The sequence below is a fragment of the Chiloscyllium plagiosum genome, unplaced genomic scaffold (genome assembly GCF_037043375.1).
Source record: "Chiloscyllium plagiosum isolate Xiang-an unplaced genomic scaffold, Cpla_swu_hap1 HiC_scaffold_9, whole genome shotgun sequence".
NCBI lineage: Eukaryota > Metazoa > Chordata > Chondrichthyes > Orectolobiformes > Hemiscylliidae > Chiloscyllium > Chiloscyllium plagiosum.
The window spans coordinates 56,035,511-56,063,127 of record NW_028270147.1 but is presented as its reverse complement, the minus strand read 5'-3'; the positions used below and the strand labels follow the sequence as shown (position 1 = coordinate 56,063,127).

The 27,617-nt window shown below is 39.4% G+C and overlaps 1 protein-coding gene across 1 annotated transcript in view; it reads right to left on the bottom strand.

The window, feature by feature from the left end:
• Window positions 1–277: 277 nt before the first annotated feature.
• scp2a (sterol carrier protein 2a) overlaps window positions 278–27,617 on the bottom strand; it is a 77,787-nt gene continuing 50,447 nt past the window's right edge. Inside the window, exons 13-16 of the mRNA XM_087990646.1 lie at window positions 21,824–21,923; window positions 12,191–12,320; window positions 5,941–6,020; window positions 278–883 (exon numbers count right to left, since the gene is read on the bottom strand). Coding sequence (XP_087846772.1) covers window positions 788–883; window positions 5,941–6,020; window positions 12,191–12,320; window positions 21,824–21,923 — 406 coding nt within the window. The 3' untranslated portion in view covers window positions 278–787. The remainder of the gene's footprint in view (window positions 884–5,940; window positions 6,021–12,190; window positions 12,321–21,823; window positions 21,924–27,617) is intronic.

Below are 27,617 nucleotides of genomic sequence, written 5' to 3'. Positions count from 1 at the left end.
TGGTCTGACAATTCATTCAGTACATTGCCCAGAAATTTCTAAAATATATACACCAGATATTTAAAAAGATGTTTTACTTTAAACAAAGCCACCCACCCATGTACTTGGATGCTGTTTCTGCAACTGACATAATTATAATTATTTAGATTTCTAAAAAATTACCATTAGCTACAAAAACATGGTAATATAGTTTATACACTTGAAAGCATTTTCCATTACCACAGATAGTGTCAAAAAGTTAATCCAGAAATGAAATGTCAGTCATTCACAAAAGACATAAAGCAGGCGCTATTTTATTTTATTAGTAGGGATGTTACAATATCTCGCATATTAAATCCTGAACGTTTGTTGATTAAGGAATTGCAAAGGTGATAATAATTCAATGAACCTGCTAGGAAAGGTAAATTTAAAAAGTGAATCATTTAAATTGAGACAGCAGAATCCATTAAGAACCTAAAGTTTGAGAGCTATTCTTGTTCAATGTAGAGATATGGATAGTAATAAAGCATTTTACAAAATATATTTAAAGTTACATTTACATCATTTTCAGAAATCAACTGAATCAGTTAGAATATAACTAATTGCATTTTCCCAAATCTGCTCAGCAAGATACCAGTATTACAAACTTCAAGTGTAATTAGAAAGTATCGGAAATTATTCCAGATTGTTTCAAACATGAAGATAATGGCTCCTAAACTCTTCCCTGGTAACCTGCCACTCTCAGATCATGAGATCAGAGGCTGGTGCTCTTGTCTGGATAGCTGCAAAAATCCCTTGGGATGAATTTTCACAGTTTGGCTTTGCCAGGCTGAAGCTGTAGAGTCTGAAGTTTCATGGCCAGGCCCATATTACCTGCAATTTTCAGCTTTCCCTGAAAGAAGGCCTAGAGAGAGAAAAATAATTTTTAATAAAAAATAATTTAAAGAAGAATGTTTCACACGAGATAAGTGATAATCATGAAACCTATTTTCACTTTTTTATTTAGGTACAATGCATCTAATCAATTGACTCTCGATTTAGGAAGAAATGTGGTATAAAGTAAAGCTCAATAATTGCCTTAATATCTTTTTGCTTCAAGTGTTATTTCCATTTCTCACCCAAAGCATCCTTTTGGATTTACTGAATGACTGCGTTTGTTCTGAATTCCTTTCAAATTCTGACTTAAAGAATGTAGCCTTTGAAATCTTTAAAACAATATAATTGTCATGCATTCTTTTGTTAAGAACGCAGTCATTTAAAATTCTAACAAAATAGAGTAAGGGTGACACAATGATAATTTCTGACTGTAAATGTAGTGTCTCCCTAAAGTTAGTCCTGAACAGGAGCAGCACAAAATGCACACTGTTAAATGAGGTGAATATATTAAGGAGAATATAAAATATAATGGATATGCACTCAGACCCGCACTTCTTCACTGTACCCTAGATGCTCATCAACTATGGCAAGGTAAGAGGAAGAGGAGGAGGAACCTTGATCTCTCTCCATCAGGGAAACAGGGTAAAGGAACCCCAAAGCTTATTAAAAGGGCATCCCAGAACTGCTCAGCCCTTTCACTTTCTCCAGACTAAAGGTGATGTAAAAGGGAAGTTCCTGCGCCTATCCTGCACACATCATTCAACACTTTTCGCTCTCTAAGAGAGAGTTGTAGGTCAGCGTACAACACATTTACTGCAGCAGTTGAAGAAGGCAGCTCACCACCACATTCTCAGGGAAAACTAGGGATGGACAATAAGTGTTAGCCAGACAGTGATGCCCATGTCCCACAAGTGAATAAACAAAACTTTCACTCAGCTACTGAAGGGCTTTTGCCAGAAACGTCGATTTTCCTGCTCCTTGGATGCTGCCGGACCTGCTGTGCTTTTCCAGCATCACTCTAATCTAGACTCTGGTTTCTAGCATCTGCAGCCCTTGTTTTTACCCTACTGGGTGAGAAGGCAGAATTGCAAAAAATATTGCCCTGCATGTTAAATGTCATAGAACATGGTTACGCATATCTAAATAATGTTATAGTTTTTGTGCACTGTGCAGCATTGAAGAGAACCAAATGAAAGAGTCAGAAAGAACTTTATCAGAATTCTTCTCAACCTGATAGCTCTCATGAGAGTAGATTGTAGATGACTTGTATCTCATACCCTCTCAGATAATTTCAGAGCTATGTAATTTTAGTACCATGTCTCACTGCTGCTTTTTCTCAACTGTTATACAAAGCAGAATATGTGTAGCTAATTTAATGTAAGTTTGACTGAAGACTTAATTTGGATATTAAAAAGGATAAAGCAACATTTATTCAGCAATAGAAAAAATGTAGAACAGCAACCAAACAAGTTATATCTTGAATTTACATGATGCAGGGTCTGGCATGCCATATGAGCAACTTAAATACAAAGTTTCATTCCAGCCACATCATTGTACAAAAGCTGACAATTGGCATCTCCAGCTTCTTGGGCTCTGTTAAATAGTGCATTCCTCATATGGACTGATCTTCTAGACGTCTGTTTATTCTCACCTTCACTCCCCATTTCCTTTGCAGCCAAGAATCTTCTTTGTTGGCTCAAATTGCCAGAGACGCAGCACAATTGGAGGCAATGGCTTTAGTGGTATTATCATTGGACTATTAATCTTAATCCAGAGATTCTAGTAATGTTCTGGAAATCTGAGGATGAATCACGCCACTGCAGTTGGAATTTGAATTAATCAAAAATCTGGTCTTCAGAGTTAATGATGACAATGAAACTTATCAGAAAAACCCATCTGGTTCCTTTAAGGAGAGAAACTGCCATCCTGATCTGGTTTTCATGTGACTCTAGAACCAGGCTAACTAAGGCCGAGCCAGCAACACCCTTGTCCCTTGAATTAATAAGAATGCAGTATAATGATGTCTGGGTTATACGCATAGCCCTGTCTGAGCAGCTCTCTGAAGAACTGCTCAGCACAGCCCTGGTGGAAACATGGGCAGCACTGGGCCTTGGGTCTGTGTCAGTCTGTGGCTTTCTTATGGCTCTCATGAGTAAGTTTTGGATGAGGTCCTTCTGGTCTCCCAGCAATTATCCCTGTATCAGTTGAGGATCTTAAAGAGAGTCTGGCACTTCCTACTGCATGGTACATAGGAGAAGAGTGACAGTTCCAGGATATCTAGCACAGACCTATAAATGTGGCCTCATTGGTCACAAATGTATTAAAATTAAGGAAATACAGCCCTTTCATGGTCACAAATGATACTGATGCAGTGCTCTCAAAGCAACATGGGTACAACAGATAGTGCCCTGGCTTCAGGAGGAGCCAGTAATGTCTGAGAATTCTTATGCCTTAGCTGTTTGACTCTCATCAATGGCAAAAAGGTGGTCTCTACTGAAACTGGCATCAGCAAAATCCCAGACACACACCTGAGTGAGATATTGACAGATGACAGAGGACCCCAGTTGTTTCACAAAACAATATACTAGCAAAGAAATTAAGAGTAGTCTGACCTAGATAGGCATTGGGATAGGATTGCCACCCAAGCATTGTTAATTGCATCCTTTGAAATAATGGTTAAGATGATTCTTGGTCATAGAGTCAGATAGTACAGAACAGACCTTCAGCCCATTGAGTCTGCACAGAGTCTCTGTCATTACTGTTCCGTCATTTGGAGGTAACAGCAGCGAACATTATGAAGACAGTGTCTCATTGTTCCTCTGTGCGTTTGAAGGGGATAGCATCCAGTGTCTTCTCCTTTACAAACAGTACAGCTGACACTGCAGGCGGTTATTGCTGCTGGGCTTGCTGAAACTCTTGTCTCCTTCTCTTATGCTTTCTCAGCAGAACAATGCCACATGATAGACTAGCTTGACATCTGCCATCTATATCAACTTGAAAGAGAATCTGTGGGGAAATTCAGAGATGACTGTTTTTGAAGGAACTCCTGAGCCCTCACATCTTTAATGAATTAAATGAATGTTATGCAAACAGGGTTGCACAGGTATTGCCCTTGGAGCTAATAGTCAATCTCAATAAAAGAGACTCTGGATTAGTGGTGCTGGAAGAGCACAGCAGTTCAGGCAGCATCCGAGGAGCAGTAAATACTGCTCCTGGGATGCTGCCTGAACTGGTGTGCTCTTCCAGCACCATTAATCCAGAATCTGGTTTCCAACATTTGCAGTCATTGTTTTTACCTTAATAAAAGAGATGACATGCGACCTTATCAAATGCACTGTAGACAAAGTGCCCATGCTCCACTGGAGGACAGCTTTGGCTAGCAGCTTCCCATGAAGCATGATCCCCACAGTCACCTTCCACATCACAGCCCGTGTCCTTGAAGACTTACATTCCGGAGAGAGCATACGGCAACTGCTACCATACATTCTTCCAGTATTTGCCTGGCCAACTGGGAATATCAGTTTCTGCTTTTAATTTCCTTATGACATTAAGACTTCTTGACTACAAGGTGGTACCCATAGTCACAATGGACTAGTCATGGTTGCTTCAGGGCATACATTTTGTAGATTCTTTGACCAGTACTGATGTCTAGATGAAATTAAAATTTAAAGTAGCAGGATTTAATGGCTTAATCCATTGGTGGCATGACTAAAGCAATAGCTCAAAAATGTCACAAACTCTATCCCTAGAGGAAAAGAAAATTACTTGCACTTACCAGTTTGGATTGTGCAGTTGATTTTCAGATTGGAAGCATGACGTTATTACTATTAGTTTTGCAATTAATGATATGGAAATACATGCAAATTGCCTCTCAACATTCAATGATCAAAATCTCGCTGTCTAAGGCATGAAGAATTAATTGAGAAATCTTTTCTTGGAGCGAATCTGATTTTTTAAAACTCTCATGCAATTATGGCGTCATACTTACCATCTCAGTGACAGGATAATTCTGCAGGACATCTCAAATTCGACAACTTGAACCCACAATCATTTGACTCAAGAGGCAAGAGTTCTACTTCTAGTTCCTCTGTGCCTTGGTTTATTTTCAATATTTTTGGTTCCAAGTGGTCTCTTATATTCTCCATAATTATGCAGAGTTTAAATTCTTAATTTTACTTTTTGTATTTCTAATTGCAAAGTAGCACATTGATCAGAGGAACTGTACCTGACCTGATGGGTACTCAACATTGGCATAAGAGTTACCATAGGCTTGGTAGCCAAATAGTTGTAACATGAGGTGACTGGAGGTCATGAATTCAAAACCTGCCATGACAAGTTGTGAAGCTCAACTTTAAACTGGACAATTTGGCTGGCAGGACAAAGACACATAAAAAGTCTACTACATGGTTGATTCTTACTGCTCTCAGGACAGAGCAAAAAATGCAAGCCATAAAAAGTCATGTCTGTTCAATGAAAAGAAGAAAAAGTGATAAATATAGTCATACATGTTCACACTATATTACCAAAGATCCAAAAATCCAAAATTTCTCCTATTAAATGTGTTACATTTCTCTTAATCCACGATACATTTTAGTTCATGCGAATAAATACATCAAAGAAGTCTAAGTATGCTGCAATGTCTGAGCCGAGTCATTTTTTGGCAGGGATCTGATTGGTGCTACATTTCAATGCAGTTTGGGCAACACAAGATGCTTTTAGGTTGGGGGTGGCAATTCCTTCACTTTTGACAGACATGGGGGCTCTTCTCCAAGATTTAATCAATATTCTGTGTGTTTCCAGACTTTTCACGTGAACCTTATGAGTTTGCAAATGGGCCATAGCAATAAAATGTAAACTTAACGGAATGCAATTTTCCAGCAAAATGTATCATCGTGTATGTTTGGGGAGCTTGATGCCATGTCTGAATTTTGTTTCCATTATTCATTTTGCTACAACAGGTGTTAAAAGCAATATTCTGGACTGCAGAAAAAAGGCATTTAGCCAAATAGTCTTCAATTTGAAAAGTAAGCAATTGATTTAATAAATCTTGCCTTCTATTTAACATTTTATATGGAAACTACTTACAGTCTGGGGATTCATCTTGCCAGTCATCAAAGCTAACAAATCATCATCAGACATAGTTATGGTGCAGTCAGCTTTCTTCTCTGAATTCAGACACAGAAAACAAAAGTTAAGTTTTCTTGAAAGGAAATCCATTTATAGCCTTAATCAAAACAAAGCATGGTTGAGCTCACTCACTATAAATTGCCTTTCTTAAGTTGTCATAACCAATTATGGGAAAAGCTATACATCAGCACCTTGTATCTGCAGAACTATAGTAAAATTTCTTCTACTATATTCCAACATTTTAACATAAAGGAGCAAACCTAAACACTAAAAGAGCGTTCCAGTTTTTTGTAAATCCTACACGGAGTGAAACTGCCAATTACTGTTAGATGTAGGTATTTCTACAGTGGGAACAGGAGTGACCAAATTCTGACAACTGAAATCCAGTTGACTGGAGTGACAATTGGAGCCAGTTGGGATTTTTCTCTTATCAGTCTAGCTAAGATTTAAACATTGGCCCTAAAACTGGAATCTCTGAAACAACAAATTAGTCTCATAGTGACCATATAACTACAGTCAATGGTCATTAAAAACTCATCTAGTTCACCAATATCATTTAAGGAAAGAATTCTGCTATCCTTAACTGGTTTGGCCTACATATGGCTTGGTTCCTATAGCAACGTGGTTGATTCTTAACCAATTCGGAATGGGCAACAAATGCTGGCCGAAGCAGTTACGTCTACATCCCATGAATACTAATATAAATATTGACAGGCAATCGTCTAACCTACTCACTAACTCATCACTTCCTGTATTTTATATTTCTGAACTGGTAGTTGGAATTCTTTCAGCAGGAGATGACAATAAATGCAAGTCAGCATCTTTAACTCTGGTGAAGTAAATCATATATATAAAAAAGATTTGCTGTCAACAACATTTCCACAGCATTGCAAGTTTTGATTGAATAATTTTTGACTTAGTAAAATTCGTTCTACCATCTTGTCTTCTGCTCAGTTCTGTCTTTTTCTCTTGTTCTCTTTAGCTTATCAGACTTCTAACAGCAGATTTTTAGGCTCTTAGCCACAGACTCAGCACCTGAGAGGGAGATATCCAATTATATTGAACTGTTGAACAGTGACCTCTTTACAGCTTTTTAACATCTGCTAGTAGGATATTAAACTCTACTGCCCTGCTCTCTATATTGGTTATTTGCAGTCTATCTATTCCTTGAAACAAATTTATGAGGAGATCCATTTCACACGAACTGTTTCTTTAATGTCTCATCCTCCATTTAAAGTCTAATTTTTGCTTTGGATTGAAAAAAATGGATGACAACTCTTATGAAGTGCACTTATATGTTCACTTATTTATATATTCCAGATCCTGCCCAACATGTAATGAATTTCTATGATGCAAACATTTTTGCTTCTTATAATTTATCAGCTCATAAAAACAGCTGCCTCCATGGAAAATATTAAAAAAGCAAATGCAGCAAACCATCAAGTAACAATTTTGCTTTGGAAGAACACATGTCTTAAAGTGGATATGCATCTTAAAACATCCCATTGAACATTTTGAAAATGTATGATTTAATAAAATTAAAGGACTGGTATGCATAGCCCTTTATTAAAAGAAAACCCACAGCTTCTCCAACAACAACAAAAAAATTCAAAACGATTTAATGGAGATTCAGCATTGTAACCTCAGGTTTTAAAAAAATGATATGTGGCCTTGTTCTAGCAGAATGTATGTTACAGTTGCCAGTAAGTAGCCTTGTGCAATTCTCTCACTCCTTTAATAAAAACATAGCATGCACAAAGCACAAGTTTCCTGCAGATTCAGTTCCCACAGAATGTTTGCATGATAGAAATTCGTTACATTTTGGGCAGGATCTGGAAGAGATAAATAAGTGAACATATCTTGCACTTCATAAGAATTGTCATCCATTTTTCAAACCAAAGCAAAAATTAGAGTTTAAAGTCATTTGGTGTTAAAGGTGCAAGGTTTCAGTGTCATGTTCCAAACCACTGCTGGCAGATTGAATATTTTTCCAGAATTAGCACCTATAAACAAAAACTTTCCAGTTTAATTTTTTGTGACCTCTTTTGTTTATCCATGATATCCTGAAACTTGTGGTTCTCTTTTATTTGTAAGTATAAAAGGCACACTTTTATTTTGCAATCTCCTCTTTGAAAATAACTGTAGTTAGAGTTGCAATTCAAACTTGGATCTGCCTTAAGAAAGCTTCTTGGATTCAATAAGCAAAGTTGATTCAACATCCCCGATGTTCCTGTAGGCGATAGCAACGCTCAATCTTTATTCAAATAATACTGTAACTCTGGAGTGTTACGTATGCCATCGGAAGATCATAGGCCAAATTTTCCAGAGAGTAACAGCCCTTCTTTTTTCACAAATGAAGGGAGCTCGGTGTTTCTGAGAGAAGATTCTGTGCAGGACTCCTTCAGAAATGCGGAGTCGTACCTGCATTCTGACAATTCTTTCATAGCGCAGGATGGTTAGAGGATGGTAAATCACAGCCCATTTTCATACCAGTCAGCTGCAGATTTTGAAATTTAAAGGTCCTGACATATACTTCGGCAGCTGGGGAGAGGGTACAGTGCCAGGTGGTAAGATGCCAGATGGGTAAGGGTTAGGGTGCCAAGTGTGTAGGAAGCTAGCGTGGATGGGGATAGAGTGCAAGATGGGTGGACAAGTATTAAGGGTTGGTTGGGTGGGTTCAAGAAAAATCGGGTAGAAGTGGGGAAATTAGTCCAGTTCAGTCTGAATGTATAGGAACTGTGGTTGGGACTTTGCAGATGAAGAGGAGGCTCAGATTACAGTCTGGGGGAGGCACAGTTGGAGTGTGTGAGGTTATCATGGGTTCACTTTAATACTTACTCAGCACTTGGACTATTAAATAATGTAGTCTAAATTTTCCTGAGTAACTACATTAGTTAATTTAATCAGAAGCATCTGAAGTCTTCTATATTTATGGACATTTTAGAGGGTTCCAGACAGGGAGGTATTGCTGAGGGGGTTCACTTTCAATGGCCTGTGCCTAACTTCTTGAGCCAGACTCAAATCCTCGCTGCTTTTGTTGAGAAATTGGACCATCAAAATATGAGCCATGGTTTACTTTATCACCTCATTATTATGTTGGGCTATACCATAACCACATTATAGCGCTGGTCCAATATGGAGCAAAAACAAATACAGAATTCCAGAAGTAAGTAGTGAGTGACAGCCTTTGACATCAAGGCAGCAATAAATGAGCTGAAAAATGTGTTGCTGGAAAAGTGCAGCATTAAAGGAGCAGGAGAATCGACATTTCCGGGGCATAAGCCTTTCTTCAGGAATCTGCATTAAATGAGGAACGGTACCAAGCAGCACTTGGGAAAACTGAAATAAAAGATATATCAATAGTGGCTGGAATCACAAATGGCATAAGCAATGACTGTTGTCCTTCTTGTTGTTGTAGGCTTTTTCTCCTCAACCCCTGGATATTGATGTAATCTTCAGAACAGTGTTTTAGGTCCAACCTTCTATAGCTGCTTTATTAGTAACCTTCCCTTCATTGAAAGATTGAAACATTCAGTTCCATTCTCATATCCACACAGAATGATGCAGTCGATGTCCACATGCAACAAGTTGTGCTCACATTTGGGCTAATTTATAACAGGTATCATTGCTTACTATCAATTACCACTTGTGTGGCATCAATGACAAGCTTCAGCGAGGCAGCCTAGCTTAACGGTATTACTACTGTCTGTCAAAATTTTGGTGAGCACTATTGATGAGAAAGTTAACTCACACCAGTCACATTTACTGGAACAGGAGACAGACCATACGTTTTGCTGGAAGTGGTAATTTTAACAAAAGTGGCTCATCAAATACACTAGTACACTCAATCACTCCTAGCTTCCTTTAACGTTCAACAAAATTATAAAATTACTCCAGCATAGACATGTTGGTTTGAATGACCTCTTTCATTGCTATAATTCTTTTTAACAGTTCTATAATATATTTGACTATGTGTCTGCTTGCTTCGGAGGTGAGACAATGGCTATTCCATCGTTCAGGATCGTCAAGGGCAACATTGACCATCTCCAAAAGTCTCCATTGTTGTTGTAACCATCATGTTGATGCAAAGTGAACAAACTAAACCTTACCAAACATACATAAAGAATAGGATCAGAAGTAGCCAATATGGCCCTGTGAATCTATTCTGCTGTTCAATACAATTATGAATGGTTAGCTCAATCCTGGTGATTCCTTGATTCCGTTAGCAACTTAAATGTTATGCTTTATTTCTTTATTTCCACCCTCATTGCTTGATCTGCTTGTGTGAGAATGCTGGAATTATCAGAAGAGGAAAACCTTTCAGGGTTACTCAGAGAAGGCAGGAGAGTGGTACACAGTGAATTGCTCTTGCAGAAAGATGGAACAGACACAAAGTATCAACCAGCCTCCTCCCACGTTATAACACCTCTGTGATTTTACGTGATCTACTGTTATCAGATGCAATTGTCAAGATGTTATACTTTAAAGAAGAACCTCAGATCATTAGCTTTTAAAAGGACAATGAAAAGGACTAGTTTTAAAACATGCTATTTCAGCATATTCACTTCCACATGCTTTTCCTTCCTAACTTTCGTTAGATGCCATTCTACATAGCCTGTTATTGAATTTCAATGTGAAATATTAGTCTTAATTGAAGAGAAGTGACAACATACGATACAAGTTCCATTAGCTTGCTGCATTAGGAGACTTCAGCTTGATGCAAGATTATTAAACTTGCATCAATTGCAAACCATACATTCTGATTAAATAACTATGAAACTTTGTGGTCTATGGAGAGAAAGATACATATTCAAAAAGGGGAAAGAAAATTAAAAACACTTATGTGCCTGATTCAAACTCTCCCAAGTTTTAATCAGATTTTTTTAATGAAAGAAAACAAAGATTGGCTTGATGTTAAGAATACCTTCTTCTGACCTGCTCTATGATCTTGAGTATTAGCCCCAAAATCACTGTCAAAATAACAAGGCTAATAGCCTGTTATTTATGTGCAAATACTACATAAAAATCATGTAGTTGCTTGATTAAATGCAGAAAGTGAACAGTTACTATTGGAAATGCTACTTGCTTCTCGAAAACATCAGTCTAGATCCCATTTAACTGCATTGAGACACATATACTGTCAGTACTTGCTCCGTAAAATGTGAAATAAATTCAATCCAGAAAGCTGAGCGGGATAATTGAAATTCAATCAATACTTCAAACAATGTGACACGTCTGTGCCTGCCAGTCAGCCTCTCTGGCACTGAGAATTAACAACAAAATGTGAAATCTCATTATTCCAGGTTTTAATTTTGGTTGGATATGTGCGAGAAAATCCTGTTGCTCTTAATCCAACCCTGTTCTCCCTCTTTTTTCCTGCACCTGATTATGCTAACCTGCACTTCCTTGTACAGAGCTTGAGTTGCTCATTGATGATGCTTCAATCTTATTGATCAAAGGACTCCAAAGATACCTTCTCTGTTCATTCAGGCCCAGTTGCCACGTACTGTGTGCTACACTGTTCCTCTTTCATACTTTCAATTGCTTGCCGTACCAAATACGAAGCAAATTAATTGGACAAGTGAAATTGAACTAATAGTAGGCATCATTCATTAACCAGTTCCAGAAAATTTTGGGTCGTTATCAGTGTTCCCACTAATTCTATTCTATTAGAATTTTCTTACCAGCTGTGCCAGCCTCTAAGGCTATGCACAGCAGCAACGTGCAGAACTAAAAGTTAATGCTGCGATTAGCATGCCAATAGCCATACGTAGAACACAGGAGTGACTGTATGCAAGCAGCTAGTAAGAACATTGGAGACTTCACTAAAATTGGCCTTCTAATGACCAATCATCCTGTATGTTTTTCTTGTAGGCTTTTTTTTTCCTTAGAAACCCAAAATTGCTGAATGTTGCTAGGCAGAGGAATTTAAGAACAAATAATTTGAGGAAAACTCATTAATATAACTGAAGCGGAATTTTATGTGAACATTATGGCATGGACAGTGTTCAGCATTCATGGAATGTTTTAACATATGGGAGTGCTACACACAATGCTCCCAAGCCTCCAAAACAACCAGCAGCAAGTCATAAATTATAAAAATAAAGGCTGCTACTAGACACCAGTATGCAGGTGCTTCCTTTATATCATTAATGATGAAAGGGCAAAATAAACCCTTTCATTTGTTATAGTAGAAAATTCATCCTACCAGAATTGAAATCCACAGATCCTTTTCCATTCTTAACATCTACTACCCATAATCCTTCTTTTCCACCAGGGCCATCCTTGACTTTAAATGCAAACACACCTCCAATCTTCTTCACAAAACGTTCTCCTTCCTAGAGAAAAAAAACACGGGGATAGGAAATTAATACTCTTTTTGACTTTAGTAAGATTAATCTTAGTCAAATAGTTCTGAGCGGCAATATATCAAGTCAGTCTAAACCTCAAGTAGAATACACGTAATTACCATGGCTTTGCTTTGCACTCCTGCACAGGATTAAAGATAAAAGCTCATTATTGAATGGCTGTTCCTTCCTTCAGCTTTAGCCTCCATCCTTTATTTTTATCAGGGAGGAAGCAATTAACTAAGGGTGAACCGACAACAAAAATGACACTCCAAATAGCATTAATGAAGAACTACACAATAGTAACAGCACAGTATCAAGATTGTCAACAACTTTTCAAGCAGGCATGAAATTCCTAAACTGTACCATCTGCAAAGGATTTTTCATAGACCTGCTGCGTAGTGGAAAAATGTAATGAGATGGGGATATTCAAATGACAAATTGTGACAAATGTTTAACGCACTGGAGTTCACATAAAGAATTGTTAATTGTGGCAAATGCCAAAAATCAAAACAACATTTAACTACACAGATTTCCTTTGCGAGGTGCTCAAATGCTCCATTTACACTGGTCCACACCAAGCACCTTCCAGATATTAGGCTGCTCACTCCAAAGATTTTAAGGACCTGAACTGCCAACAGTAATTTAACATTCAACTTAAATGAGCAATAAATGTGAATTTATAGTCACATTCAGGAGTCATTTGATACATGGTTATCTAACATAAATAGTGTACCAATTTTATATAATTCTGGTTCAAATTTAAATACTCACAGCATGGGTCAGAATTCCAATTGCAAAATGAAACAGAGATACAACTTTAAGAATATCAGCAATTAAAGATAAACCCTTGAAAGAAGATGATACTCAATAGACAATGTAATCATTTAAGGACTTGCATTGCAGGTCATAGCAAGGGCCATATTTCTGTGCTTTTCAATAAATTGACAAGTTGGCTGCATCACTGAAATATCCAACTACAATACCAGATGACTTTGAAACAAGTTGAAAATTACTTTAATTGGTGTCAACTAAAACTATGTTTTCCAAAATAATCACTTGTCAGTTTTAAAAACACTCGACTGGTCAAAATATCAGAAAATTCGGATTAGCATGGTTGCAATATTTAATATCTCAACAGAAGAAAACATTAACTCAAGTTGCACTGACAAGCTAAAGCTACTAGCACTAACATTATTACATTAATAACCTCGTCCTTACTGATGTTCATGGAATAAACAGGAAATGTCATTAATCCATTCTATAGCTGATCATCTTGTACAAGTGCTGATTATCCATTGGCATGGCATGCTCTAACTCCAAATGAAGCCTTTTATTTTCTATACTGATGGCATAAGACCAGTTTAAACACCTGCATGACATTCTGCAACATTAGTTGACTTTGCACAAGCTGGGATTTGAAGCTAGGCTATTCCAAAAGTTCAAGACAGCATCGCACTGGAAGGTCAATTTAGCTGTTTTTGACTAATCAATAACTAAAATAAGCACTTTTATAATGTAAAATAAACAGTTTTATGCTAACTCTTGTTTGTGAAATGTAAACTTCTTGAATAATGTAAAAGCCTGCATAAAATCTCTACTTTCACAGATAATCTCTGTGTTATTTCAGAATTTAGACAAGGCCAAACAATCTGTCACGCAAGATCTTACTCAAATTTAAAATATACTATAATAAGCAAATGCCACTTCCCTATAGATCAGTTTATGTTAGCCGCTTAATGCAGCTTATGCTGTTTGAGTAGAAAGGCACATCTGTTTCACAGTACATTTCCTTGGGTACAAAGAGTCAATTTTCTCTCTTCAGCTCTATTTTGATTTAATTCCTCCCCCCTTTCCCTCACCTTTGGTGTCACTGCACTGCCCTGACAGCATTTGCATGTAAATTGGTAATTAATTGGAAATACTGGTAATTGAATGGTGGTGGATAAATAGGAAAAGCAACATGATTTGGTGATGAGAAAACAAAAGTACAGTTGTGCATGAAAGCACTGGGTATAAAAAGAAAAATAAAAGAAAAGGGTCCATTCAGAAATTAAACTGAAAGCAAATCCCAATATCATCCCTGGAATACTGCTCATGTAACCATTCTAATCTAATCTATCTCATGTGTAGCCTTTAAAGTACAATGGTTTAATACATTTAACTGTTTACTTGCAAGAGAACATTTTACAAAAATATAAGCATGCATCAGTATCACAGCACTGTGTTTTATTTTTTCCACAAGTTAAAGACCTCATGGAGGGCGCATCACTCAAATTACATTATATAGACTCCGAGTATACTTGCTGTCTCTGTTATGTGAACATACCGGCACAATTCTGTCATCTGCATTGATCAGTTGGAGCCATAAGCATTGAAGCAGAGGTTGGTTATATTTTCGCCATTCCTAACTCAGGAGTCCGAGTAGTAAGCAGTCAGACAGTAAGGTAGTAAATCTGAGAGGACAGCTTAGTCTCAAAAGTTAAACTAAGTCATGATTACTCTTGCCTCGATATGGGGCGGGTGCAGGGCTAGCCAGGGCATAGACATCATGAGAATTCTGCATTCCAGGGGTAAAGTAGGTAGATTAATGATGATCTGAAGTGGTACCGATGAAGGGGGCTAGTGAATGGTCATAAGAACCACATGGATCACAATAAGGGGACATGAAGAATTGCAGCTAAATCATGGATCATAAGCAAAACCTGCAAGTCACTCTTCAAACACAAGGTTGGAACTTCAGCATATTAATAAGATAAACAACTGTTCATAAAGGTTGCAATCCAAATTGGGAGACATAAATGTTTCGTTTAGTTGCAAAATGAATGCAATGTATCTGCCATACCCTCACACACCACAGGAAGATTGTGAAGAAATGAGCATGGGGGTAAAGTGGTTTGTGGCATGGCACATAAGGCAGGACAAGAAAGTGACCATGACTTGATTTAACTTCCCCTTTGAGACCAAGCTGTTCCCTCAGATATCGCGTCAAGTCCTACCTTGATATCTGCAATTGTGACCATTTACTCAGCAATCGAATAGAATGCAACTTAGACATTACCGGACATTCATCATGTGATTTCTTGGAAAAAGTCAGGAGTTAAGAAGTACTGTGTGTTATCGGCTGTTTTTACTGGAACAGCAAATAATTTTGGAAAAGATGACAACACAAAAGGTATTTAAAGAAAAAAAAAAAGCGATTGCTTTCCTTCCCACAAATTGTACCTCTGCTGAGTGGTGTCTTGTCTATCAAGGAATGAATGTGTGTGTTAGGATTAAGCTTAGCCCAAACAAGGGTGGTTTTAGGACAATAACTGTTACCCCTCTCCAGTTATGGCTCACCTCGAAGAAATCCTTAGACTGCAGCTGAGGAGAGATACAGCGCTGTTTACACTTCAACCAGGGCCATTGTGGTACAGACTGAAGATCTCATGAAGATGAGGTTCTGATGCCTAGACCGGTCAAGTGATGCCATGCAGCGCAGCCTGGACAGGGTGTTATGCTTCATAATGGTGTACTGTACTCCACAGAATGTGAACTGGCAAAGGTGGAGGGATGTGCTATAGGAGGATGTGTAACAGTGAAAGGAATGCTTTCAGGAAGGTGAGCTTGAGGATCCTGAGATCCCATGGAGTCTTCTTGGTCAATGAGATTGTGGTTTATCTGATAATCCTGAAGCTTCACTTTACTGCCTTTTCTCTGTTAGCCTTGATTACTTATTGACTAAAAAATCTTCTATCTCAGCCTTGAGTATACTTTTGTGGTCCAGCCTCAGCAGTTTGCTGCAATAAAAAGGTGCAAAGATTCACTATCTTCTGAAAAAAGAAAGAAATTCCTGTAATCTCTGCTTTAAATGTGCGACTTCTTATTCTGAGATGATGTCGTCTGATCCTAAAGATTTCCACAAGGTGCAACAACGTCACAGAATCTTCCCTGTCAGCTCCACTAAAAATCTTGTATAGTTCAGTAAGGTAGCTCCTCATTCTTATAAATTCCAAAGATCCCCTGATGGCAAGGGGCCTAGCCTGATAAGGAGTTTCAAGCCAAGAGTTTCTTAATCCTCCTTGGCTTGAATTGCTGCAAGCTTTGTGATCACAAACAGGGAGGCAATGGAGGGCCTGGGCAAGTCTGGATTGGTCTGGGAAGAAACTTCCAGTGTTCGTACCACTCTTTTGCCCTGTGTGCTTGCTGAAACTACTGTGCTTTCTTGAGAGAAAAGAACATGCAGAGCAAGATAAAGGGTCCTGGTCTCCTTCATGCCATGCCTTTGAAGTTAGGCATCATGGCAAGAGCAATGGAGTGCAGGTCTGGAGTGCACATCCAGCATCAGCTGAGCATTCTGCTAGAAGTGGCTGCCACCTTTCCCACGGTGACAATAATTGCTTCTACGCTGGATTCACAACATAATGAGAATCTGGGATGATTCCACCATCCTTTGTTCCAGCCTATGACGAACCTGTCCAATGTTCCTATGCCTCTCTCTGCAGGTTGACCATGGGACTTACAGCCAATATAAAGGCATGGCATCTGATGGGGCTGAGCAGGTGCCCAATCTCCAGCAATTCTTTGTATGTCAGAGTTCTGAAGCATTCCTTCTTTGACTGCCTGCAGACACACATCAGTGATATGTCCCCTTAATCTCATCTGGAGTACCTAATGAATGGATTATCTCTGTGCTGGTGGACGGTGCAGGTGAACATCTTGCTGGTGCAGCCTCTGAGGGTTTACATTCCTCCAGCATGGTGGTGCTTACAAGTAATGATGCAAGTTGTGGCCTTGTCCTGGTTGCCGCTAATTCCATTGAAAAGGGAAAAAGCTAATGCAGATTCACGTGCTGGTGTTGTGCTCAGCTACAAAAGCAGAACACAACATTACTCACTGAACTAGTACTTCATTGGCATCTCCACATCACTACGAGAATGGTCCTGGGGTCAGTGCTAGCCTTGGAAGCACAATGGGCAGGAGTTGTCAGTAGTTTGAGACAGTGAAATGGGAATTAGCCTTTCAGTGGATATGATGCATGGGGTGCTAAAGATAGCAAACCATCACCCTTGAACAGATAGTCGTGCAGTGCAAAAGTTTCAGTGAGTGTGTGAAGAAAGAGATGACGACACCACTTACTCTTGCAGCGTGCAGGAGATCATTGACATTCTTGTGACACTGTTGGCCACGCCTCTTCTGTGAAGCCACAGCACTGACTCATGCTGTGTTCTGTGCCCAGGCTGGATGGATCTGGGTTAATGAGATGGCCTTCTTCTCATCAGTCAGGAAGAGGACTGCACATCTCTCAGTGATGCTGACTAGCAGCACCTGGAGGACATTGGAGCTAATATCGGTTGTTAGGAGCCAGGTCTTCAGTTGATATGACCAGCCCAGGCTGAAGGATTGTTCCTTGGTTATACTGCCTGAAATGGTATCAAGCTGATCATTAAATACAGCACCAGGACCTTTGATATGAAACGTCCCACCAGTAATGAGAATCTCAACTTGGGCATCTCACATCTATTGGCGTAACCCATGTAACATCTTGCTTGAATAGATAATAAGGAAGTAGCGTAATGTGTAGATCAAAAACTCATCTTGGGTAGAACAGATATGAAACATGTTTGCCGCAACATAACGACCTCAAAGTGAGCATTGTCCAAGTTGCAGAACAATACTCAGACTCAAGGGAATATATATGCCAGGATTTTGTTTAATAATTTCCTATGAAGCACCTGCAGAGTGATATTCAGTTGTAGATGTTTTTGCTGAATATTGTTATCATGATTCCCAGACTTCGATCAGTAAAGCGTCATACAAATTTTGCACAGGTTAACAACAACAGATCAAAGCAAACTGCATTTCTTTTATCACCAACAGTCCCCTTTTTTTTCCCCAAAGTAGACCAACAAGAAAGCTTGAAAATTAAATACTGACCATCACTGCGACTAAAAATCTCTGGATCTCATTCTGTAAGACACATTGTAGAAACATGCACACAAGGTCAACTGATGTCAATAATACACACACACTCAAGTAAGCTGTTTCATATCAATTTACTAAATGCTTTAAACTGAATCCAAAGCAGACAAAACCTTCTTAGAGAAGTGTAGACAGGAGCCAGAGAAAACATCCAGGTTTGAGCCAACTGTACAACACCAGCAAAAGGCCTGTCAAGCCAATGCATTTCACATTAACACACATCTGCTTTAGATTTCACATAACACCAAAGGCCTTTATTCTGTCCCTATCATTGCGTTCTTTGTTTATTATGCTGTGAACAAATTTTACATTTTTACCATGTTGCCACTGATTCTTGACTTTTTTTTGATAGTATGTAAGCTGCAAAATATGTTGCTTGCATGAATAAGATTAACTCTTCTGATACACAGAGAGATATTCAGTGCTAAGCATCATAATAGCAGGGAAGGAACAAGCTGTTGTTTTGTGAGAAAGTCTATAAACGGATATAAGAAACCTGCTTCACAGTTTACCACTTGTAGCTCCATTACACACATCAATACCAACATTATTTATAAATTGCATAGAAATGCAATATCACATAATAAACTGCAAAGATTCAGAGTGACAACTGCCTGGCAATCATGATTAACTTAAAGAATTAAATATTGATGAGGATTGCGAAGACAGTGGCGATTTGCCACTACTTGTGAAAGGTTCACTGAAGTGTCACATAACAGATGTTGGAAAAAATGAGGTCCACGGAATTAAAAGAGCAATGACATCATGGATTCAACTTTGCTTTATAAGAAAGTGATGAACAGTTGTTTATCAGAATCCACAGAGGTACAGTCGGTTCTGCTATAAATTGTGTTTCTTCAATGCGAATTGGCTACAATGTGATTAAAGAATTTAATCCATGATATGTAGGTCATGAACTTTATTTACCTGTATTGGTTATAATTGTGATTTGGGTCCCATTGGTTTAAATGGTGCTACTATTATGGGATTTTCATATAATGTGAGATCACACGGGAATAGAACTACCGCTTTAACAGACTGTAGAGAGTATTGTGTCTCAGAGGTCAGCATTATTAAAGATCAACGAGGATGTCTATGTGTTGAACCTCAGGAGATGGGAGAGATACTAAGTGAATATTTTGCATCATTTTTTACTGTGGTGAAATAAAGAGAGGCTAGAGAACTCAGGCAAATAAACACTGATGCTTTGAAAACATTTAACATGATAGTAAAGGAGGTGCTGGAGGTCTTAGAAAACAAAGTTGGATAAATCGCTGGTTCCTGATCAAGTATATCCTAGGACATTGTGAAAATTTAGGGAAGAAATTGCGGGGCCCCTAGCAGAATTATCTGTATTGTCGAGAAGCACGGGTGAGGTCCTGGAGGACTGGAGAATGGCTAATGACATGCCTTTGTTTAGGAAAGCCTATACAGAGAAGCCTGTAAACTATCAACCTGTGAGCCTGACATTGGTGATGGGTAAGTTGTTGGAGGCTAACCTGAAAGACAGGATTTACATGCATTTGGAGAGGGAAGAACTAATTAGGGATAATCAGCATAGTTTTATGGGAGGGAAATAGTGTCTCACAAACTTGATTGTGCTTTTTGACGAAGTAACCAAAAAGATTAATGAGGGCTTCGTTTATGTGGACTTTACTAAAGCCTTTGACAAGGCTTGATGATAGGGGACAGAGGGTGCTGGTGGTGTAGGACTGGAGGCCTGTGTCCAGCGGTGTTCCACTGGGATCAGTACTGGGTCCACTTCTGTTTGTCATTTATGTAAAACAATTTCGATAAGCGTTTGGGAGGCAGATGACATCAGAGTTGCTGGTATATTGGACAGTGATGAAGGTTATCTAAGATAACAAAGAGATCATCTACATCAATGGGGTCAGGACTGGCAGATGGAGTTTAATTTGGACAAACGTGACATATTGCATTTTGGTAAAACAAACAAGGGCAGGGTTTATACAATTAACAGTAGGGCCCGGGTAGTGTTTTAGTACAGAGACACCTAGGGGTTCACGAACATCATTCTTTGAAATTTGCATCATGGTAGACAGGGTGCTTCAGAAGGCATTTAGCACACTTGCCTTCATTGCTCAGATGTTGGAGTCTAGGAGTTGAGACGTCATGTTGAAGTTGTTACTGGATACTGGTGAAGGCTTCTTTTGGAGTACTGTGTACAGTTTTGGTCACCTGCTATAGGTAGGATATTATTAGGGTTTAGAAAAGATTTACCAGGACGTTACTGGGAATGGAGGGATTGAATTATAAAAATAGGCTGGGACTTTTTTCACAGGAGCACAAGAGGTTGAGGGGTGACCTTGTAGAGGTTTATAAAATCATGAGGGGCATAGATAAGGTGAATAGGATAGGTCTTTTCCTTAGTATGGGGGAGTTCAAAACTAGGGGGCATTTTATAAGGAGAGAGGAGAAAAGTTTAAAGAGGATATGGGGGTAACTTTTTTCTTTTTTATGCAGAGAATATTTTGTGTGTAGAATGAACTGCCAAAAGAAGCAGTGGAAGTGGGTACAGTTACAACTGCAGATACATGAATAGGAAAAGTTTGGAGTCATAGGCCAAACCCAGGCAAATAGGACTAGCTTAGTTTGGGAACAAATAAAAACAAAATAACTGCAGCTGCTGGAAATCATAACCAAAACACAGAAATCGCTAGAAAAATTCAGCAGAATAAAGTAAAACCCTCAACGATTACACGAGGAATAGTGTTGGAAAATTCTGAAAATGGCACAGTATTGGAATGCATGGATGCACTGGAAGAGCAGGCAGACTTCATAATGTTAAGATAGAATTGTTCAAAATTATGGAAGGATGGGTATGGTAGAGTGAGAAACTACTTCAACTGGGAAAGGAGAATTGAAACATATTTTAAATAATTGTTAAAAGAACCAGGCAGACATGAGGGGAAAAAAAAACACAAATAAGGCACTAATTGAATAGGTATCGTAAGCAGACTGAAGAGTAAGAAATGGCAATATCATATTAAAAAAGAAAACGAAATTGCTATGCGATGGAGGACGAGCAGGGAATTGCCCAAGTGGATAGCTCTATCAAAGGGCTGGCACGGGAACAAAGGACTGAATGGTCTCCTTATGTCTATAAAATCTAGTAGCTCTCCCATATATTAAAATTAACTGAAGTGCCCTCAATATTCGGCCTAAGTTTCTAATTTCAATGTGCTTTTGCAGGTAGGAAGAAAGTGAATAGGAGGCAAATTGTCTAATTAGCTGAAACATAGGTCTCAACCCTAGTCACATCGAAGTACTCTGTACTGTAGAAGCGCACACTATTTCTTCTTTCATGTCAGTCAGTTTTACAGTGTTGTTTCATAGCAGTAGTGAGTAGGGTTCAAACTGCTTAACAAAAGCATTTCAGTATGACAGCTAATTGCGAATAGAAGGAGCTTAGCCTCAATCGGGGCGAGAGAACACATACCTTATTCACTAAGTTCACATTTATCTTTTTAAAACTTCAACAGATGTTAGGAGTCAAAAATTGGCCTCACCTCCTGAAGTTTTTTCTCAATTTCTCTAAACACAGTTTGGGCTTTGAATCCATTGACATTGGCCACAGCATTGGTCAGAACTGCTTGGATATTTTGTCTTCTGAAAATGAGAATAAAATAGTTTAAAGCCAAAAACATTAAAGAACATCGTCTGAATAGCACATCTTATGTCATGCATTTCATTGAAAACTTTATTTCTGGTATAGGAAAATTAGAACTTTAATAAGAAATAGAAATGCAAACATATAGAAAATGAAAAACTCCCATGGTGGGTACAGCACAAATGGAGGGATTTTATTCCTGCAATGCAAACATTTCCATTAGCAGCAATGTGCAAATGAACAGTTAATTTTGAAAATCTTGCATTGAAAAAGGTTAGTTAAGTCCTACATCTTTCTCAATTGTACAAACTGTCACAACAGGAAGCATTGTTACCATTCCCCTACAAGCATTCAAAAGAATTTTGGAAAATAAAGTTTGTTTTTCCACAGTAATTGCAATTAGCAATTTCAAGAGAGGTTTGAAATAAAATTTAAAAATTAATATCTTAAAATATGATTGGATTTGCCTAATGAATTATACTCTATGGTTTGTATTCCCTTTACTAAAGAACTTACTTCAAAGTCTCTGCTCATCTAAAAAGTAAAGGTTACACTACATTGCTTTTAATTCAATATTTGAGAGAATTTTCAATTGCATCAGTGCATTCCAACAGCATGCAGTTTGTAGAATTTCCCAGCATGAAACTTGCCTCACATGTAAGCACTGAGAGTTTTACTTTCTACATCTGACTGAACTGAGTTAATTCTCAGTGCATTAATTCAGACATCTGATGACAGTTATGAGTTCCTATACAGTGATGACATCAAATCTCAGCCACACAAAGAACAATAGGATAATATCCCCCATCAATGAAGGCTGAAGACTACATTTCTGTAACCGACTGGATTAATTTACGTTACATAGAACATAGAAAAGTACAGAACAGAACAGGCCCTTTGGCCCACGATGTTGTGCCGAGATTTAATCCTAATGTAAAATATAATAACTTGATCTACGCACCCCTCAACTCACTGCTATCCATGTGCATGTCCACCAGTCGCTTAAATGTCCCCAAGGACTCTGCTTCCACCATCACAGCTGGCAACGCATTCCATGCATTCACAACTCTCTGCGTAAAGAACCTACCTCTTCTTACTATCTTCTCCACTCACTCACTACACTTTGTGGGAGAGATACTCACAATATTCAAACTTTTAATCAGGAGCCTTTGCTGTAGTTTAGGTTAGAAATTCTATTTGATGTGTAGAAAGACTCTTGTTCAGTCCAGCCCTACTTCTAGCTTACTGGCTGACACACAGGGCTGGATTTAATGGAGCTTCATGTGGTAGAAACCATGGCAGTTGAGCCCACTTAAATGTTAGAAAGACCCAACATCAGTTAAATCGGAGGAAGTAAGGTGCTCATAGAAGATTGCAGCTACCATCCCTAGGGTTTCAATTAGCTTGATTCATAAGCCAGTTGACACCTATGTCCTCAAGTGTAGTGTAGAAAAGCACAGCAGGTCAGGCAGCATCTAAGGAGCAGGAGAGTCGACGTTGTGGGAGGGCTTATGCCTGAAATGCCGACTCTCCTGCTCCTTGCTGCCTGATCTGCTGTGCTTTTCCAGTGCCACACTTTTTGACTCTCACTCTCCAGCATCTACAGTCCTCACTTTCTCTCACCTTTGCCCTCAAGTCCACCTGCAATTTAGTTTAGGCTCAGAGATTAAATGAAGGCTGCATGGTATTACAGTTGGAATCCCAGATGGATTTGCCTATGGTATCTTACAAAGGAACATAGGAACGGGAGTAAGCCATTCAGCCCCTCCAGCCTGCCCCACCATTCAGTGAGATCATGGTTGAACTGTGACTTAATTTCGTATACCTTTGCCCATATCTCTTAATGTTTTACTTAACAAAAGTTTATCTTCTTCAGATCCAAAAGGAAAAACTGATCTAGCATCCACGGCTGTTTGTGAAAGAGAGCTCCAAACATCTACCAATCTGTGTTTAGAAGTGCTTCCTCTCAGCTCTCCTGAATGGTCTAGTCCTAATTTTCAGACTGTGCCTCCTTAGTTCTAGAATCCCCAACCAGTGGAAATAGTTTATTTTTATCTATCCTGTCTTCTCATGTTAATATCTTGAAGATGTTGATCAGATCATTCTTCACCTTTCTAAATTCTAGAGGAAACATGGTTCATTTGTATAACCTCTCCTCACAACACCAGAAGTCCTTGTATCAGCTTTGTGAACCTGCATTGCACTGCCTCCATGGCCAATATATCCTTCCTAAATTGTGGTGCCCAGATCTGCTGACAATACTTTTAAGAAGGTTCATCACTTCCAGCACTCTCTGCTTGCCCAAGACAGCTGGCGACTGGGCTCTGATTGACTGGCAGTGCTTGGCAGATTGGCCTTCTGCCTTCTTTATTATCTTACAACAAAAATGAAACCTTTACAAAGCAGAATTGAGAGAGGTGCAAACATCTTGTGGCGCTGTAGATGGGCGATGCAATTTCGCTGCATATGTTTAAATTCTATCAAAAGGGATTTCATAATTCTGCTGGTTTCCATGAATACTAAATTTCCCGTGTACAAATAATTTAATTTGCCAATAAACAGGTCAATTAGTCCAAAGCTAAAATTGTGACCATCTTATGGTTGACTAATCCAGGTGTTTGGAATGTTTATATGTAGGCTAGCAAAAGAGGAAGGGGACCCTCTTGTGTTCCAGTGGTAGTGTCCTTACTCCTGGACTGGGAGGTACAGGTTTAAATCCCACCTACCCTAGAGCTGTGAAATAACATACATCAAGAACATCTCTGAAATGACAGCCAGACTACTGCGACCACTAGGACTTATAACAGCACACAAACCAACAGCCACTCTCAGACAACAACTCACCAAAACTAAGGACCCGATACCCAGCATGAGCAAAACTAACGTAGTGTACAAAATCCCATGCAAGGACTGCACAAAACACTATATAGGACAAACAGGAAGACAGCTAACGATCCGCATCCACGAACATCAACTAGCCATGAAACAACACGACCAGCTATCCCTAGTAGCCACACACGCAGACGACAAGCAACATGAATTTGACTGGGACAACACTACCATTATAGGGCAAGCGAAACAAAGAACAGCTAGGGAATTCCTAGAAGCTTGGCACTCATCCACAAACTCCATCAACAAACACATAGACCTGGACCCAATATACCGGCCACTACAGCGGACAGCTGAAACTGACAACTGGAAGCGGCAGGGAAAGGCCACTATAAATGCCGGAGGAAACACCACAGAAGCGCTTCCCAGGAGGTTCCCAAGCACTGAGGATGTCATCTAGACAGGGGACGAAACGTTTGCAACAAAAACTTCCAGCTCGGTGAACAGAACCACAGCATCTTTCAAGTTACAAATCCCAGTTGTCCTCGGACTGTGACTTGAAAGATGTTCCGGGATTTATATATTAATGAATCGAAACCTGCATCCCTATTCTAAGTGATTAAAGACTTAACAACTATCTCGGTTTGTTCAATACATCGCATCAGTTGTATGAGACTTTGATCTTTTACTATAAATTCTGCGTCCTACGATCCTGCCCCACTCATTACCTGATGAATGTGCAGCGCTCCAAAAACTTGTACTTACAAATAAACTTATTGGACTACAAGCTGTTGCTGTGTGATTTTTTTTAACATTGTCCATTCCAGTCCAACACCGGCACCTCCACATCAAAGATACCATGAGTTAAAATCATAGAGATGTACAGCATGGAGATATACCCTTCAGTCCAACTCATCCATGCTGACCAGATATTCTCACCTAATCTAGTCCCATTTGCCAGCATTTGCCTCATACCCCTCTAAACCCTTCCTATTCATATACCCATCCAGATGCCTTTTAAATGTTGCAACTGTACTAGCCTCCATCACTTTCTCTGGCAGCTCATTCCATACACACACCATTCTCTGCGTGAAAAAGTTGCCTATTAGGTCCCTTTTATATCTTTCCCCTCTCACCCTAAACCTATGCCCCTGTTCTGGACTCCCCCTCCACAGAGAAAAGACTTTGTCTATTTATCCTATCCATGCCCCTCATGATTTTATAAACCTCTATGAGGTCATTGCGCCCCCACCCCCCAGCCTTCGATGCTCCAGGGAAATAGCCCCAGGCTATTCAGCATCTCCCTAATAAGTCAAATCCTCCAACCCTGGCAACATCCTTGTAAATGTTTTTCTGAACCCTTTCAAGTTTCACAACATCCATAACTGGATGATCTTTAATGCCGATAGAGCCACAAGGACAGGAAATATTAGATATGCCATTATCAAGAACAAATTTATTACGTAAACCAGCTGAATAATGGCCCTTCTACAACATTCCTGTGCATATTAATGTTCAATTCAGAAGAGCAACTTCAACATAAGTACATCAAATGAAGCTTGCTGCATTTTCCTGACCTTGTGCAAAATTGATGATTTCATCTTTAAATACTGAACTGCTTCTTGTTCACATATTTGCTACACAGAGAGTGATTAAGATTGAATAATCCCTGCTCAAACTGGAAATTCCAGCACAGACTTGCTACTTCCAAAGGCTAAACAAATTAAAAACAAAACACCACAGTGTAAAGGCTGACAGTGTGGTGCATTTCCCCGTGCAGCAATTACACCACAATGCTTACAAAGAGTCACACCATTGCTCATGGAATTGGGCTGACATAATGCCACACATTCACACCCAATGGCATGCCTTGGGCACTGCTTTGAGAGTGTGTTGTTGGAAAAGCACAGCAGGTCAGGCAGCATCCGAGGAGCAGGAGAATCGACGTTTCGGGCCGGAGCCCTTTATTAGGAACCTGACTCTGATCGCCAGCATAGAACATAGAACATAGAACAGTATAGCACAGAACAGGCCCTTCAGCCCACGATGTTGTGCTGAACATTTGTCCTAGCTTAAGCACCTATCCATGTACCTATCCAATTGCCGCTTAAAGGTCAGCATTGAATCTGACTCTGCCACTCCCACAGGCAGCGCATTCCATGCCCCCACCACTCTCTGGGTAAAGAACCTACCCCTGACATCCCCCCCCATATCTTCCACCCTTCACCTTAAATTTATGTCCCCTTGTAACACTCTGTTGTACCCGGGGAAAAAGTCTCTGACTGTCTACTCTATCTATTCCCCTGATCATCTTATAAACCTCTATCAAGTTACCCCTCATCCTTCGCCGTTCCAATGAGAAAAGGCCTAGCACTCTCAACCTATCCTCGACGACCTATTCTCCATTCCAGGCAACATCCTGGTAAACCTCCTCTGCACCCTCTCCAAAGCTTCACATCTTTCCTAAAGTGAGGCGACAAGAACTGCACACAGTACTCCAAATGTGGCCTTACCAAGGTCCTGTACAGCTGCAACATCACCTCACGACTCTTGAATTCAATCCCTCTGCTAATGAACGCTAAAACACCATAGGCCTTCTTACAAGCTCTATCCACCTGAGTGGCAACTTTCAAAGAGCTATGAACATAGACCCCAAGATCCCTCTGCTCCTCCACCTTACTAAGAACCCTACTGTTAACCATGTATTCCGCATTCTTATTTGTCCTTCCAAAATGGACAACCTCACACTTGACAGGGTTGAACTCCATCTACCACTCCTCAGCCCAGCTCTGCATCATATCTAAGTCCCTTTGCAGCCGACAACAGCCCTCCTCACTATCTACAACTCCACCAATCTTCGTATC